Raw genomic sequence first — 19,319 nt, 5'->3', positions numbered from 1 at the left:
GATAAAGAAAGAAAGAAATGGCAGGTAATAGTGAATAAACTGTGAAATGGAAAGTTTAAGGCAAAGCATGCTCTGATACTCTTTCTTTTATTTAAACCTCCCCCCCCCCCAAAAAAATGACATACTAAATAATACCACTTCTATAATTTTTTTGTAAATATCGTTAAGCTACAGTTATAACTCTAAGATGTGAAACATAATGAATGATGGCATGACATGATAAATGCAGCATAATGCTCAGTGAGGTAACGCGTGTCCTCTGTTACTCCATGCTCTCTATCTTCATCTGATTAGGTATCAGGGTAAACAAAGCAATGAGGTCACAGACGAAAAAAAAGAGGCCAGTGCCAGTACTCAGATAATGCCTGTGTGAAAAAAAGGGTTTAATCATTTAGTTTTTCACTCTAAGTAATGAGAGTTTCCTTTCAACGCGACGATTCCGGTAAATCCACCGAATCCATAACCACCCACACGCATTAATTCATGTGAGAGAGAAAAAAAAAAGATCAAATAATTGCTTGGGCCAGCTGCCTTTCAGACAACAAACTGGAACTTCTTTAATGCTCTGGCTAACATTCAGGCGATGGGTCAAGTTGTCGTTGCACGCTTTCCTGTTGATATATAAATGTGGCGATATCTGCAGATCTCACCTCAACAGCTCATCGTGAATGACGTTTACGGGATAAACCTTACAGACACGAACATCCGCATACCGTATTCATGCATCGGCGCTCAATAATCCACGATGCAAAACTGCATTTGACGGCCGTGACTGAACAATACCGGCAGACTGTCATAAAACGATGACTAAAATATTCATACATTGTCTAAGACAAACATCTAACAACTCAGAATGTCAGATAAACCGTCATAAAACACACTTGATGCGCTTAAGACATTTTTAAAATCTGTCATAATTTACTTACACTCGTCATTACAATAAGCGTTGCAATAAAGAACACTTATTCACTATGAACTATGACTTTTCCCTCAATAGATTAGTATTAAATTATTAATAGTTAGTAAGGCAGTTGTTAAGTTTAGGTATTGGTTAGGGATGTGGAATAAGACATTAATATGTACTTAATTACTACTAATAAATGGCTAATATTAATATGCATGCTAATAGCCAACTAGTTAAGAGACCCTAAATAAAGTGTTACTTAATTTCTTTTTTCTGCTGAACACAAAAGATCATATTTTGAAGGATGGTGTTTGCGTAGACCAGCGTTGTATGAATAAATGCAAAACACAATGGAAGCGAAGGGAGACCGAAACTGTTTGACTGCAAACATTCCTCAGAATTGTTTTTTTTTGCAATGACATGAGAATAAGTGAACGAGGTAACGCTTTATTTAACAGTTACATCTATTAGTTGAGTATTAGCGTGCATATTACTGTAATATTAGCTATTTATTAGTGTCAATTAAGCATATATTTATGCCTTATTCGAGACGACCTTATTCTACGTCTTCAATACCTAAACTGTTAATAAGCAGCACATTAAGAATTTGTTGAGAGAAGAAGTCATAGTTAATAGTTAACAAGCGTTACCTATTCTAAAGTGCTACTACGAACAATCACAGAATTATAATTTGTTTGTAAAATGCCAAAAAAGTCAAATCCTCCTTATTGCACAGATATTCCAACAAAACTTTGATTTACTAAGCAACGAAATAACTCAAGAACGTGGAAAGCGATATAAACTAACGCAAACAGAAAACTCTCAAACAAACAAAATTGCAGTACATTTATAAAAAAAAACTTAAGTTGCAAAAGAGAGGTTTTACAGCAATGCCATACAGAACACCTTTCAACGAACGGTTTCCAAAAGAAGCGTTTACTCAATGTGAAAAACATCTATAGAACCTTTTTTTTTTTTTTACACTATAAAGAAGCTTTTGTGGAACGGAGAGATCCCATGGACGGCGAGGCTTCTAAACGGAAGCACCAGCGCCGATAAAGAACTTTTATTTCTTTGTTTTGAAATGTACATTTCCCCCGAAAACATGCGCAAAGATGCCTGCGGAGGTAAAGCGGGGGCAGACGAGCCGCCGGCTCACCTTATTAGAGGCCATGTCACTGACGGAGCGGTACGTCTGGATGGTCTCCAGCTGGTCCAGGCACCAGTCTAGCTCCTCCATGGTCTCCACGGCCAGCTTCTGGTAGGATTCATCTGGTAAGAGACACACGGATATGCATTCAGGATCCAGCCTCTGCTGCACGGCCAGAAAAGGTGGTCCGGCGGGAGCGGTGCAGATAGAGGAGCAGTGATCTTTCATGGTGGGCCGAGAGCTGCTGATGTAGTCATTCTGCACTGATACGAGCTAGATTAATAGCTCACTGTTCGCTTCATAGTCCTTTCCATTGTGTCACCGGCTGGATTTCCAAACTCACCTACTGTGCAGTCTGTCTCTCTCTCTCTCTCTCTCTCTCTCTTTCTCTGTGCTGATGTGTCAATGAGTCTCAGACCCAGGGGAGCTTAGTGGGAGGGACTCCAAAACTCATTCCCTATTCCTCTCCTCTTCTGTTGACTGAAAACGTAGTTAATTGAAACCAAATCGGGGAGAGAACGATCAACGCTCAATTATCTTGTTAGTAAATTAACTTGATGGATGAATCTCGTCAAAACGCACATTAAGGCCATATTTAAACCCAAAACAACAAGAAAATTAAGCCTATTTTTAAGACTGCAATGCATTTGTCAAATTGTGGATAATTCATTATAATAATATGTGTTTTGAGCTTTTATTTTATTTTATGACGTAGTGTAAGAAAAACGTGCACACGTGCATGCATACATTTTTTTCTACAATGCAACAATAAAATAAAAACAATAATAAAATAAATCATATGTTTATTCCAAAACTATTTTTAGTATTATTAAACGAAAATAACATTTTTGTTTGCATATATATATATATATATATATATATATATATATATATATATATATATATATATATATATATATATATATATATAATTTTTTTTTTTTTCATTTATTTATTTTTTTCATTAATGTGAATTATAGAATTGCATTATGGTATTGAGTGAGACAAAAAAAAATACTTTAATATACATTTTTATATATTATTATTTGCCTAATTTAAACAATAACTGATGATAAAGGCTGGCTGCTGGACAAAAAGGTTGACAAGACAACATGGAAAAGGCCTAAAGCCGAGAGGAATGAATCACACCACTACAAATCCTGCAGAAAGGCTCTGCAATGCATCAGTCACTTTGAATGACTCCACCACCCTCACACCGAGCGTTAACTTTGATCTTTTAGTAGACACAAGGCTTTTCCGAGGTGGTATCAGCATTTACATTTATTGAGAGATCAGTTCACAGAACCCCCCCCACCACCTCCATCTGATCCCGATAGGGCTAACGAGAAGGAGCCATGAAATCAAAGCCAGGGCTGTGTTTGCAGGAGCAACCCGAGAAGCAAACTTTACTCCCCTCGCTGGCCAGCGTCCAGTCAAAGCTCAACAGGAGCCAAGCAAAGTAAACCACTTCCCCTGAAGTCGAGACGCTGCTAAATCGTGGAGCAGATTTCTGTGCGTCGCTCAGGCTGGAGTCCGCCCTCGGGCCGCAGCTATAGATTTCACAAAGACCGAAAAACTCTGCATGAAGAAAAGAACGAAGTGATGTCTAAATGAACATTTCTTGCAATGTTGCAATGACAAGTTCGTCTGGATTCCAGTTCAAACTCTGTATTACACAACTACACCCACAGCCAGATAAATACTGTATACAAGCGGACAAATGCATTATCAGTGTGGATTACTTACAACTGTACAATCTGTAACTGTAATTGAATTATAGCCAGTATTGTATTTTAGATGACTGTATTCTAATTGCTGTTGGACTACAGTTAGATCGCTAAGACGTGTAACTTGTATATAGACTTAAATAGGATTATATGGCGGAGTTGTGCGTGCTCACTGAATTAATTCTGTCCAAATTCTGTCATAACCATAATCAAAATAGTGCAAAATGTAAGCCACTGATTTGAGAGCCACTGAGTTTTTATGAAAGTGCATAGCTCACGTTAGAAAAGTCAAAATGGTTTTGTTTCTCATGCTGCTGAAAAAAACAATGCGAGGACTTGACTTTCTAACGCTTTTAAACATATAAATGGTTCTTAGCCAGAATATAATTAGCTTTTTTTGCCTGCTTAAAGTGCATTAAAATAATGCATAACTCCCTAAATGTAATGCGAGTAAAATCTAACGCTCGCAAAGGAGAGTTTGGAAAAATAAACGTTAAATCGTCTGGGAGTCGTTGAGCGAATAAGGTAAAAGTAAATGCATATTAGACAATAAAAGTGCTTTTTGACCTTGCATGCATATTAGCCTGTTGCTGGGGACCCATAATAGGTATACTTTTATAATTAGCTAGATTTTACTTTTACTTGAGTAGATTTTTGGTAATTTTATGTACGCTAAAGGTTCATTAGCCTAATAGTACTTAAGAATAATATTTTAGTACTTATTCCAGCTCTGTCAGTTAGTACCTAGCGCATTCCATAACAATTGAAATTTTAAAATGCATGGGTTTTACCTAATGTGATTTATTTGAAAGACTACAATTTGAATGGTAAAAATTATGATAAAAATGTGATTAAAAATACGCAATTCTTCAAGTTAAATAAAGCTAATATAATTGCGGTACACTTTATAAGAAACTATTTTGGTCTTTTTTTTATTTACAAATCTAAGGTTTCACTTAACATTTAATATTTGTGGAATTAACTAGCAATTAATGAATATTAAATTATATTGTTAGTGTACTCAGCAAGGAATAAATTGCTGCATTAAATAACAGCAAAAATTTAAATTACATTTTAAAATGATTCAAATATAAAACATGAAATGAATGCAGCTTTGATGAACTTTGACACTCCAAAATTCTGCATGGCAGTATGATTATTTTATCACGCTAGTCTCATTATGATGCATGTATAACGTTTATATCCTACGAAGTACAAAAAATGCAAATGTAATGCCTACTTCTTAGGCCTTGCGCTTTCTTTGTAACCTTGTTGTTGTTTTATAACTGTTAAAAAACTCTGGTAATGCTAACAATGCAAAATGTCTTTACGTTGCGTTACGAATTGGCCACTGACAGTCAGGAGCAAGATTACTGGCAAACCATTGTCGTTTAAAGGCTATAAATCAACCGTCTGATAGGGAGCAGACTAAACAACGCAAACGTTTATCAAGAAAAAAGGCCTGATTTTAAACATTAAGCAAGTGCGGTTTTCTGCTGCGGACTGACTAAGACAGCCAATTAAGTACTGTTGTATTCATCACGCTCCTATGATTGGTCATGCGGCAGAAATACCGCATGCATCGATTAGCTTGAATGCTAGCGCTTTGCTAAACCCGATCTCTAGAGTATAACTGATGAGTTAATCGCTGCGTTCCAGCGAGCATCTACAAATAAAGTGACCACATCCAACGAGGAGCCCCGGATGCCATGTGCGTAAGCGCTGTAAAAGCGGGCGAAGGGTTTGCATTAACCCTGCTGACGTCTGTGAGGGATATACAGCGCATTACTCCCGATGAATAAGGTCGTTTGAGAGAAGCCTCCTGTGCTCAAGATGTTTCACATATGGAGTCCATTTAAGTGGCGTGTGTAGATCTGAAGCCTGGCACGAATACACACGAATAACGGCATCAATATGTCATCGCCACGGGAGCTTGAGAGAGAACAACGAGTGGGCAACTTTCACCAGGGGCCTAAACGAAGCCAAGCATGTGCCACTGACAACTAGTGACGCCTAAAATTATGGGCTGGACCATTCTGGTGCAAGTGGAGGATTGAAAGTAGCAATTTTGACATTGGTGAAATAATAATTATTATTATATATATATATATATATATATATATATATATATATATATATATATATATATATAAACAGCTTAAGTGACGTCATTTTAACAGTATAACTATTTTTATTGTATTTTTAATAAAATAAATGCAGCAAATAAATATTGACCCCAGATTTCAATATTAATAAAAATAGTACTAATATTTAGTATAATTAATTATTTCAAAATAAAATACTAGTTATGCCCTATAACAACCACTTAAACACACTAGTTTTGGAGTAAAGAAAACTGCTAACCAGACATTTAATGCGATTTTACAGTAAAATGCCATTAATTGTACAGCCTTTAGAAGTAAAAGGAACAAATCGAAGTATAATTTAAAGACAAAATTCCCTGCGTGCCACATTTGAAAGTATTTTGTTTAAATATTAAGTATTTGTGTAATTGTTTTTGTTATCAGTTATGTATTTTGGGCTTTATGTTACATCTTCTGTTGTTTAATGAATTTTTACTGCATTATTTAAAACTCTTAAATGATACAAAGTCTTATGTAAAGTGCTGTGCACATTAAATGGCACAAAAACTGATAAAACAAAAATAGGACCTCTACATTTGACATTTGTTTGTTGCCAATTATTATTTTTAATACTATTTTCATATATGTTTGATACTATAAAGCTGCTTTGATACAATCTGTACTGTGCAACTTGTAAATAACATAAATAAAGGCCACTTGCTTTGTGTTAATTTGATAAAAAAAAGAAAACGCTAATTTGTCACAAATTAAAGGAAATTATCAGCACAAAATCAACAATTTTGTTTGTAAAAATCTAAAAAAAAAAAGCGTGAAATCCTGGAAGGACTGGTATATTCTTTTGCCTGTGGCGAAGCTACTTGCGATGAGCTTTGTTTTTTCATGTGGTTTTCTTGTTTGCAAATTACAGCTTTATACCGTAAAATCTACAGTTTTTTCTGTATTTAAATTTTTTTTTACAAAATTATTCCCGCAACCACAGCAGCCAAATGCATTTTGTAAAAACGACACTTTTGTGTAGCAAAGTTCAACAGTTCAAATACTACAGGTACTGTACAGTAAAATCTTGACAGCGTCATGGTTTCCTACAAAAACAAGATGCATCTCACCTTTAACAGCACGCAAAAACCACCATAAAAATCCTGAACTGACAACATGAACACTTTTCAACACGAAAACGAAAAGTGATTAAAGTTGTGCCGCGGCTTGCACAAGCGCCTCTTATTGCATCAATCAACCTCTGCATTATTTTTCTCACAATTCAGAAAATATGAATGCAACAAAAATCCAACTCAGAGTTTTAAATCAAAGACTTCCTGGATCTAAGCACGCTTATTCTGACACTGCACATTTTCAGTATTCTCACGCTGATACATCTGATACAATTATTCGACTCAAATGTCACGAGGTGTTTCACAATTTCCCTTTCGCCCAACCCCCGTGACGTACATCATCACGGTGAGACTCTTTACCAGTGACCTTTAAGAAGCCAAACCTGCCTCGCTGAGGTCTACAGAGCGCGCCTGACTCTCTGTTTGATCGGCCTACCTCACGACTCTCTTCACAAAAGGCCGTAGTGTAAATTTACCCAGCGTCCTCTCTGTCCGACAAAACCAGCTCTGTGAGGGCGGCCCCTCCTCCCCTCGCCGGGGGCACACTGGCCCTCTCTGTGCGCTCCGGTCTCGAAACGCTGATATATCGGCCAGGTTTTCCTGATTTCGCTCATAAAGAGGCAAAGAGCTTCTCGTTTCGACCGGTCTGCTGAATATGACTCATAAAGCTGTGAACTCACGGCAGACAGCTGAGTGATTCAGACGCGAGTAGACAGGCTGATGCCGGTAAAATGCATTATCAAAGCATGTCCTGAATCATTTTGTGAATGACGGGCCGTTCGTACGGGAGACATAACACTGCTGAAGAAAATGGGAATGGTGCTTGAACATGCAAAGCTCTCGTCTTTGGTGCCAAGGGGTCTGTGCTGGTTGCTTACCAGTTTGAGTTAAAAAGTCTGTGACCAGGGTACTTCCTTCGGTGTAAGTCTATGGGATTTTCCATCCATATTGACATTTTAAATGGCAGATTGCACAAAAAGAGAGCAATCGAGTAAAAGCGGCGCAACTCGAGACGTCATTCAACACACAGCATGAACCTTACGTGTAGGACAAGTAACGTTTGTCCGGATTTAGTTTGATTGTTGTTCATATAGCATTCAACAATTAACTAAAACTATTTAAGTTTAATTTGGTTACAACACAAGTAGTTTACCTTCAATTATTATTCAAAAATATCATGAATGTTATGGAAAATGCTAATATTAAATTCTCAGCCTAATCGAACCTTGTGTTGCCGTAAAAGGAGATTTATTGAGCATCAGTATTATATGTATACTATCATAGTGTTCATTATTACTTTAAATTCGCTTTTTTTTTTTAAATAGTTTGTTTAAGCAATTTTGTTATGCCCTTCTGTCATTTTTATTAGTTTTTATTTTTAAAAATGAAATTATTTAGCTGTGACTTATTTAAAAAAAAAACTGTTTTATAAATGTTAGTACTTTAGTTTAAACATATTTCAGTTAGCTGTCAATGCAATTTTCTTACAGCTTCTTTTAGTTTGTTTTCTGTAACTTCCTGAATGTTGGTTTCTCAAATATTAATAAGCAGTGGAGCGGTAACATTTATTTTAGTTCAAGAATCAAATGCTTTTAAGAATAAACATCCTCTATTAACTAGTGCTTTCAATCGATTAATCGTGATTAATTGCATTCATAATAAAAAAAATTGTTTACATAATATGTGTGTATATATATATATAGATATATACATCTATATATATATATATATATATATATATATATATATATATATATAACTATATGCAATATAAAATATTAATATGTAATTGTATAAACTGTATAAAATATTATATATAAAAATGTACTGTGTTATATAATTAATACATATAGTACACATACATATATAATGTAAACAAAAATTAATATCGCATGTGATTATTTCTTGATTAAGCCCTACTATTAACTAAGAATTTTCTCTCAGTAAACTTGTAATTTGCTACTTATTAATAGTTAATTATGTAGTTGTTAAATTTGTTTGATTAAGGGATCTGAAATATGCTTATGGAGAACGAGGCATTAATATGTACTTTATAAGAACTAATAAACAGCTAATAAGCTAGTAATACACATGCTAATAAGCAACTAGTTAATAACGAGAACTGCACCTTTAAATAAAGTGTTGCCTATTTGGATGAGTTTTTTAACCCCTTCATTTTATGATCAGTCCTAATAAAGAGGTTAACAGAGGCGTTCGAGTCGCTGCGCTTCACGTCTGACTCACGTTGCGTGTTTTGGAGCAATTCCGCGATCGTCACGTCATTGACCCATATTGCGGATCGTTACAGCTATCGTGTTTTTGTCGGCGTCGTTTTGATCCAAATTACACATCCAAAAATAATAAAGCAGTCTGGGATGGCTTCCCACACACAAACAGAGGGAGCGCGGAGGCTGAGCTGACGGACGGCTGGAGTTTAGCCGCCTGGATCACACACATGTTTGCTCTCTGGCACGGCTCGTCCCGCTCTTGTGTTTTTGTTTGTCTGGGCTTTCGCACGTGGGCAGGAGGACCAGAATGCCAAACGGCTCCATGAATCAACACTGTGTCATCGGGGTCAACTGCGTTCAGCCCGGCTGCCAGATACGAGGGACGTGTTTATCTGCCGTCCAGACAAAAGGCTCCAGTTAAACAAAGGTTGTCTTAAACATCATCATCTGTGCAGCGCAATATCGGCGCTGAGAAAATAAAAGACGTTTGGTTCGATTCTGTGGGCCTTTTATTGAAGTTTTGCCGCACGATGTGCATTACGGGCCGAGAGGGTCTCGTGTAGGTTATTTGACATTTATTGCTCCTGCGAAACCCTTATTTCGGGGGTCTGACTTTCACTGTCTGCAGCTGTGGTTTTTGTATCTCAGCCTACATCTGCTGCTGCATCACCGGCAAACAACACTTTCCACACACTCCCTCTCTGCTTTGCTTTCTTTCATTCTCCCTGCTTCACGTCTGCAACTCATCTTGCGCCTGTTTGACAGCCTCCACAATGCACCATAGAGAGCTCTTGGCCAGAAATGACTTTAGGGAAGGGACGCCGGTCAGCTTTACAGCTCTGCTGACGTCAATGGCATAATTCAAATACTAACCGGGTGCAACGCTTAAAGACCTGCGCTGCCGCTCTGGAGCCTGCGGAACAGAAAATCTGGACTGGATTTGTAATGTGAGAGAGCTTCTAGGAGGTTTAGAGCGACGCAGGACAGATCGGGGGGAGAGAACGATTCACATCAAAGCAGCAAGAAATGTACTGAACTATATGTTGAGCAAGAAACACTGGTAGTGTCATAAACCGATCCTTGTGATAGAAAATTAAATTTAGATATTAAAATACATAACCAATGTAATACTATAAACAATAAATGCTAATACAATAATATGATATAATATAGATTATCCTTAATGTAATATATTTAAAACTATATTTACCCAAAAAATTATAAAATAAAATATATAATTAGGTACATATTTGCCAGGTTTTGTAAGGAAGCAAGTAAGTATATAATATAATATAATATAATATAATATAATATAATATAATATAACATAAAATAATATAACATAAGAGTGCTGTCAAATGATTATTCACAATTAATCCAAAATAAAAAATTTTGTTTACATAATTTATGAGTGTGTGTGCATGCTGTGCACACACATATATATTTTAAAATTATTTCCACATATATATTTTCATATGTATTCATGTATGTATTTATATTCATATGATTGTATGTATATATTTAAGAACGATATGTTACATTTAAGTTTATACACACATAGACACACACACACACACACACACACACACATATATATATATATATATATATATATATATATATATATATATAGTTTAGTAAAAATCCAAGATTATTATAAATAATATAAAATATTACTACGAAAGAAGTTCAGCTGCATCTGACTAAAAACTTCTAAGGGTATCATGTCCCAAAATAAGATGCAGTAGCTGTCTTACGTGTACAAACATGAACACACACACACACACACACACACACACAAAGGCAGGTGTGGATGAGATGTTTACACATCCTGTAACATCTCATCAGAAACAACAGCAAGGCTGCAGCGGTCTTGCTAATACGGTTTACAAGCTCTAATAAGGTCTGTGCATCAGCAGAGGTAACCACAAACACACACACAGTCCTACATAACTTCAACCAAATACTGGCATCGTGCAGTTTCTGGAATCTGCAATGCTGGCTTTTTTTTCTGGAGCTTCTCTGAGCCAACTTTTGCAACTTTTAAGAAGTTGGTGTTATTTAGTGGATGAAGTCAGTTCTCCTTTAGTCTAAAGCCTGGCATTAACTATCCGCATGATCTAAAAAGTGCCACAATGCTTCATTTTAAGTAGTGTTGTATTTTATACACGTACTGTATTGCAAGTTGCAAGCTAACAAATGTTTTTGCTGAGGTGGATCATCCAGGCAGTGTTTTTCTCTTGCTTTCTGTCATTAAAGCAGCTCCAGCACGAGAGAGACAGAGAGAGATTTACATGAGAAAGTATAAACAGAGGCCGGAGGATGAGACCTCTCTCCCTGAAGAGCTTGGCTCCTGATGAAAGTTCTTCTTGTATTTTCTGCCTCTCTGTTCCTCCTTAATTTCTCTGGAAGTGTTTTATGAAGCTGTGGTTCAGGGCCAGGTCATTGGCAGCGGAGCCTTGTGACGACACAAAACGACAATAAAAACCCCCTGCTTTTCTATTCTACACAGTTCCCCTTAAAAGTATGGTGTGTGATACTTATTTATATAAACAACAGTACTATTGGTAGTGCATTGAGTTTTTTTGTTTTTTTTTATTTTGTTGTAAAAACGTGTGATGATGAAGATTATTATTAAAAACAACAACAAAAGGAAAGAAATAAAAATAATATTTTCATAAAGACAACAAACTATTTTATTATTGCAATTATTCATGAAATCAACAAGATTTATTATAATAATTAAATCAACAATAATGAAAATTATATAATAAGGCATTTGATTTTTTACTTTAGTTTGTTGATGATGATTAATAAATAAATAAATACATAGATAACAATTTTGTCAGAACTACAACAGCTGTAATTACTGTTTTTTTAAATAAAAATAATAATTAAATGATAATTAATTAAAGAAATAAATAAATATATTAATAATAACACACACATATATAATATAATTATATAATATATATATATATATATATATATATATATATATATATATATATATATATATACAGTATATATATATATATTTTTTTTTTTGGCCCTTCATAAGGACATTTTTATCAATAAATCAATAAAGATAATAATAACGATATTAATAGCACACAGACACACACACACACACACACACACACACACACACACACACATATATATATATATATATATATATATATATATATATATATATATATATATATATATATATATATATATATTATAACAAACACACACACACATGTAAAAAAAATTATATATATATAATATATATAAAATATATAAAATATATATATATATATATATATATATATATATATATATATATATATATATATATATATATATATATATATATATATATATATATATATATATATATATATATATATATATATATTTATTTTTTTTCATAAGGACATTTTAAGCATGTGGAAACATACAATACACTGTCTATATACATAATCAAACCCTTACTAAACTGAAATATAGAACAGGTTGGATAACACACGTAATATAATAGAGAACTGTTGTTACTACTGATGCCACATTTGCCATGAGGCCTGGTTACTTTCTGACCACAGACACAACCTGCAGCCATGCTACTAAATAATAGATTACCGTCCGTTCGTTTCTCTGTTATTATTGGTCTGTTTCATTTATGTTCTCGTTCCGAACATTTATCTCTTTCTTTCTTCTGCTGAATGCAAAAAAATATATTTTAAAGGTTATTGGTAACTGAACAGTTTTGCTTCCCACTGCACAAACAAAATGGGAACCAAAACTTTTTTGGTTATCAGTATTTTTCAAAGAGTCTTCTTCTGGCATAAGCAGAAGAAAAGCACTCATACGTACAGGTGTGGAACCATGGCAACAGGATGCTACTTTTTGTTCGAACTATCCCTTTAACTGAATTATTTATGCCACGCAATCTTGATTTACTGATGCAAGTGCATTTGTTAAGCAACGAATAGGTTGCTGCTGCTGTAAGAATGCATAGAGTAAAAGAGAAAGTATATAGCATTAAAGCGGCTCTCCTGTCTAGCAGGGACATCACACACGCTCTGATTTCCTCCGGCGCTCCAGATATGCTTGTGCAACGCAAGCGAGCACAGTTTTCCACCATTTTCGGCGTGCGAGTGTGTGTCTCTTCCTGCCAGGACCATGAGGCGTCTGTGTTTTCAAACATACAGGAAGTGAAGGTACAAGTAGGTGGGTGGTAATGACGTCAATGAGGCTAAGAGGCCTCTGAAACAGGAACCAAAACATCCCACAATCCTTTGCCCCCCTCTTCGCAACTCTCAGCTCTGCAGATCAGTGTCTAAAGCCTCCACACCTGGAGCTCACACACACACACACACACACACACACACAAACACCTGCAGGCGGGTCGATGATGAAGATAGGTGACGATGACGCTTCAAAAGGCTTTAGTTTTTTTTTCTCCTGCCTAAGGATGTATGCCATCGAATTTAAATTTTCAAAATTTTACATTTTCAAAAAAAGGATGACTTTAACGCATTTTTGCCATGATTTACAGACAACACTAATAAAATGTCATTCAGTGACACAATATAAAAGCAGTTTATGTATCACTTCAGACAGGAAGTCATTAGATGACTACGTAAAAATCCCAGTTCATTTAACATTTTCGCCGCTATCCTGTTACGCATTTGTCAGCAAGACGTTTTTAACCATTTACGAAATCATGAATTGCATCACTTACTCTTTTACATATTTTAATAGGCACAGTTTATAATAAGTATGTTGTTTCGGTTTTACATAAATATTACCTTATAAGCTGTAAGTCATTTGATGACATGTATTGTGACATTTTATTTTCACAAAAGTAAAAATAACACTTTACTTGCATTTGTTATGATTTTATGTATATATGTATATGTTTTAAATAAATCTTGTAATCTCAGCATAATCCATCAAAGCCTCATACATCAAAAAATATAAATGAAAACCTTTTTATTTAAAGATTTTTACATCTTGATATTATTTTTATGAGCGTTAAGCACATTTTCTCACACATTCCACTCACTATAGTAGGAAAATGCTTTACTTTTTTATTTTGAGTTGCTTTTGTAATTCCCATGATTCTCAATTTTGTTAAATTCTCTTTAGATTCATATATTATTTTTATTATAAGTTTACGTGTACGAATCCTACCCTCCTACCGCCGAACAGCTGGAAGGGAACAATCTGAAACAGCGTTCAGTTCCAGTGTACTGACAAAATAAAATGCCATCAAATTTGACATCATTCTTAGAAAATCATTCGATCTTCAGAAGGATCAGCTAACAGGGAACGCGCTGTTGCTGATTTATCGCTCTTTATCCAATTTTAAAATGTTCGAACATGTTCCTCTAATGTTCACAGAACACGGAAGCAACGTTTATACAGTATTACAATAAAAATCTGCTCTTTTGTAACCGTTTCAAATAAAAAAAAAATGAATTGCTCCCCTAATGTTCACAAAACGTTCTTTAAATATAAAAAACGGGTGTTTTAAATGTTTAAAGAACATTTAGATGCAATGTTCTTATGATAGAATGGAATGTTCCTCTAACAGAACATGGGAATGTTTACAAAACAATTTTTAGTACATATTTTTATTGGTTTATTAGAAAGCCGTATCTATGTGTATATGTGTATTCATACATGATATATGTAGTTACAAATTACCGTAATGATTTTAATTAAATAATATATTTAAATGAATATTTTTTTGCTTGATTTTGTGGTGAAATATGACCTGGACTGGGTTCATAACTGAATTAACAAGGTTGGTCCAACACACAATCTTGCTCTTTTTAAGCATGCAAGCTTACGCACGCATGACTATTCACACCCGCACACACACACACACACACACACACATACACGCAGTAAACACAGCTTTTTATATGCGTCGCTGAGCAGCATTTACGCACATCGCGTCTCTGTGGTTTGTGTGTGTGTGTAAGAGGTCATACAAACACGTTATCTTACTCAAACTTTCATTCTTCCCCCTCCACCCACACTCTTCAAAGAGGCTGGGATTTTCAGGCCGCTCAGATGGAGAGAGTTGCGGTGGCCATCGTACAAACGGGCGCTGAGCAGTCTTTAAGACATTCGCAAGAGACCAGCAACACCTGCTGCTTCATTTCACAAAAGCAACAACACGCTAGTTTATTTTTAAACCCCGAAATAGCGAGAAAAATCAGTAATGATATTTTGTGTTATGAAAATTGCGCTTATTAAGATCTATTTGATGCACGCATTGTTTAAATAATAGGGTTTTTATCTATTAAAATAGCATTTGATTGCATTTGAACGAGACGTATTGAGAGTTTGAGACCGCTCTCACAAGGCAACATTTCAAAGCATGCCAAAATATCCTGGCAGAAAATAGCCACTACCTTATCAGTTTTCATGCATATTAATGCTCAGGGTTCTGAAACAAAAGCACCAAATGAGACGGGTGTGAAAACACTAGTCTACCATCTAAACATCTATGACAAACTGAAGTGGAAAAACTGATCAAAAATGACTCAACTTTGCGTTAACAAACATACCCAGTTTTTTATCCAATCAAATTTTGTCCAATGGGATCAGAGAGCTCCTCTCTACGTCTAGCAAAGGCACTAGCAAATCAAGCTGTATGGCTTTGACATATTTAAAGGCAGGGTAGGTGATTTTTTTGGTATTCATAGCCAATGAGCTCGCTGCGCTTCAGAAACCTTCCACCTTCCCCAGCTCCACCTGTATAGATCTGCTACAGCGTGATCGTGTATGCTAGTGGGTTATTCATGTATGTTATATGCGCAGCAGCAATATTTCTTACAGCAGCATGTATGTGGTTGTATTAAAAGTAGGAATGCATCAAATGTTCGGCAACCGAAAATATTCGGTCGAAAATAGAAAAAAAAGCTCTTTCTGTGTTTAGCCGAATAACCCGAAAAGACCTAATAAATTATGCCGAACAATGACAATGAAACATAGGCACACGCTAATGCAGAAAACGTGTTGGCAGTGTCTGAGAACGATGCTACAATTATTACAGACGCATTATTATAACACTCATACGCGGTGTTTCAATTGGGATCTGTAATATTTTCTAATGTTTTGAAAGAGTTCTCTTCTGCTCAGCAAGGTTGCATGTGTTCGTAAAGTAAAAAAATACACAAAACTGGCACATTTTGGCTATTTAATTTATGCAAATGTCGAAAAAAGGCAAAATATGCATGTGCAAAATAAATGCAAAAGAAGTCTAGTGTTTCATTTTGTTCGGATTGGGCCAAGATTTTTAATTTCGGTGCATCCCTAGTTACAAGCAGCAAGTCTTGGTGCTCAGTAACGGATCAAGACCATACATTAATATTGTCACGTACTACATTACCATGCAGATCCCTCAGAGAGTAGTCATGACGGAAATGTATTTATATAACCTGCGGAAGGCATAGGACCACAAAATGTTTGTTCGATCACATGCCTTGGTCCGAGGCTACGATAGGTTGTCCTACCTGTCTGTTAACGTATGTCAGAGCTTTCCATTACGCTACTGCAGACCGAGTGAGAATAAAAGGCATTATTATTGCAATATCATGCCCTCTTGAAGTCTTGAAGTGTCCTGTTCAGATAGCAACTAACTCTCTCTATGAACGTGCAACGGGAGAGGAGTTCGTTTTCCTCAACAGTAACCATAGCAACAGTGACCAAAGTAAAATTAAAGATAAAACTGAAAGTCTTATCACATTCACATATCACATATCACCCATCAAGTCTCCATTAAAGTATCACTCCACCCCAAAATTCTGTAATTAATCACTTACCCCCATGTTGTTCCAAACCCGTAAAAGCTTCATCCGTTTTTTGAACACAATTTAAGATATTTTGGATGAAAACTGGGAGGCTTGTGACTTTCCCGTTGACTGTCAAGTACTGTAATGAACACTACATGAAAGTATGAAAGACATCATCAGGATACTCCGTCTGCCATACCTCCTGGTTTTCATCCAAAATATCTTAATATTGCAAAATGATCTCATTATAACATTACCGTCCCTTATTCTGTCATTTTCTACCACTTACGCCGTCATTTTGATTTTGCAGGCGACAGCGGTGTAGCGGTTTAATTACCACGGCGGATGTTTGAGCTAAACATGCTAACAGAGCCTCAGATGAGACATGAGGGCAGAAGATGTATAGGTTGATTTGAAATATGAGCACAGGATTGGGGAAGGCCCACAAGGCCATCAGCACGGGGAAAAACTCCTAATTTCGTTGCATGCAGAAAAATACAAAGGCATCCAATTCAATCAAAAAAGAACATTTAAACGATTCAGACACATTTCAAACCAAACCATTTTTACAATCTAAATACGTTTGCTTGGTATTCGTAAGTTGGATGAATGTCGTTTAGCATGTTAGCATTTGTTATTTATTGGTATATTCCTTGCATTTGAGTAAACGTACGGTCCGAGCCGAGCTGATTATAGGCCCTACTCTGGCTCTTTATCCAATTATTAGTTTATTGTGTCCTTCGATATGTCCCGCCCAAATACGGGGAACTTAAGTACCAATTTTATTAACAAAATTAATTTTTATATCTTTCTGGTGAAATATGAAACGGTTCTTGACAGGCTTAACTCGACACGTTTCACATCCTTCATTGAGTTTCCCTTTTCCCCCGGTGCTTCTTAGCTAATAACTTGTTTGTCGTTTCATTTTTATTCATAACACAGATCACAGATCATGCTATGAGTAATTCAGCTATGGGTCTGAAGCTTTGTAATTACTGACTCGTGCCACATCGAGGTTAACAACACTTTAACGTCTGTGAGGAGATGCAGAGGACCTCACCTGACAGGTTGGCTTTGGTCACCGGCGGTTGACTGCTGACTGGTGATCTTCTGTGAAGTGAAGCAGGAAAACAAACACTTTAGTAAGATAAAAGCTGGAATTGATAATGCGATCACCAACTGAACAAACTACGAGAAATTAAGAGCAGCCGTTTTTAAGTTTATGTACATTTGGTTACAATTACCGAGGAAATTAAACAAAAATGAACATTCACCATTATGAGCAGGAAGGTCAGTTAGTATCCATCTAGTCTGACACAAAGTCAGTTCTGCCCTCTAGTGGTATTTTTTCACGTTACATTTTATCAAACGAATGCGAATGTCACTTACTTGCTGGAGGGACACTGGACATTTGTCAGGATGCTGAAATTATTCCTAACGGTACGAAGACTTGCAAGCACCTATCGCACAAAAAGACAGCAACATAGATGTGCAAATGATTCACTGGTCTTAGTTTTCCAATCCGGAAAGCAAGAGCAAAATGTACCTGAGCAAAAGGAGTGACAATCAGGTCTTCACCGTGTCTAAGAACCGGAAAAAAACAAACAACACATAAATCACGTATAATACGAAACCAAAACACCGTGGGTTAGTTATTCAGTTCATGCACTCCACGCTGGTTTCTCGTCAATACACTGAGCAATATCTCAAGACCAGGATATCTCATCTCTCAGGTTTAAATGGGGTATATGTTATGCATTATTTCTGCACTGCTTCTGTAGTTTCTCTCCTGTTTGTACCACAGCTGAATGTTGAATGATTTATTGCAGAAGTGCTCAGTTCTGTTTGTGGAGATGGAGTTTAACTTCAGAGTTTAGCGTCAAACCTGTTCAAACATAGCCGCCTGTAGGTGTCTGATGAACCTGAAGACCTTGATTAACTCATTCAGGTGTGTACCGACTGAGATAAACTCTGCTGAAAGTTATGTTAAGCTGAAAAAAATGTTCAAGGATTTATATATATATATATATATATATATATATATATATATATATATATATATATATATATATATATATATATATATATATATGTATATATATATATATATATATATATATATATGTGTATATATATATATATATATATTTATATATATATAACATTTTTTATATATATATATATATATATGATGAGAAAATCATAGAAAAAAGTAATATTATGTTCTATGAGATCAAATCATATACAAAGCACACTGCAAAACAGCACATAAAGTTTCTGAGCCTTCCTTGTGCTTG

The 19,319-nt window shown here is 35.5% G+C and overlaps 1 protein-coding gene across 2 annotated transcripts in view; it reads right to left on the bottom strand.

Moving 5' to 3' along the window:
- Positions 1 to 19,319, bottom strand: part of pde4bb (phosphodiesterase 4B, cAMP-specific b) — a 52,423-nt gene that overhangs the window by 8,885 nt on the left and 24,219 nt on the right. For both annotated transcript variants that reach the window (XM_043257912.1, XM_043257920.1), the window contains 4 exons: positions 18,569 to 18,605; positions 18,412 to 18,482; positions 18,083 to 18,132; positions 2,064 to 2,176 (listed from right to left, as the gene is read on the bottom strand). In XM_043257912.1, the coding sequence (XP_043113847.1) occupies positions 2,064 to 2,176; positions 18,083 to 18,132; positions 18,412 to 18,482; positions 18,569 to 18,605 (271 nt within the window). The remainder of the gene's footprint in view (positions 1 to 2,063; positions 2,177 to 18,082; positions 18,133 to 18,411; positions 18,483 to 18,568; positions 18,606 to 19,319) is intronic.

Source organism: Puntigrus tetrazona, chromosome 2 (genome assembly GCF_018831695.1).
Source record: "Puntigrus tetrazona isolate hp1 chromosome 2, ASM1883169v1, whole genome shotgun sequence".
NCBI lineage: Eukaryota > Metazoa > Chordata > Actinopteri > Cypriniformes > Cyprinidae > Puntigrus > Puntigrus tetrazona.
This window is presented reverse-complemented; position numbering and strand designations above follow the sequence as displayed.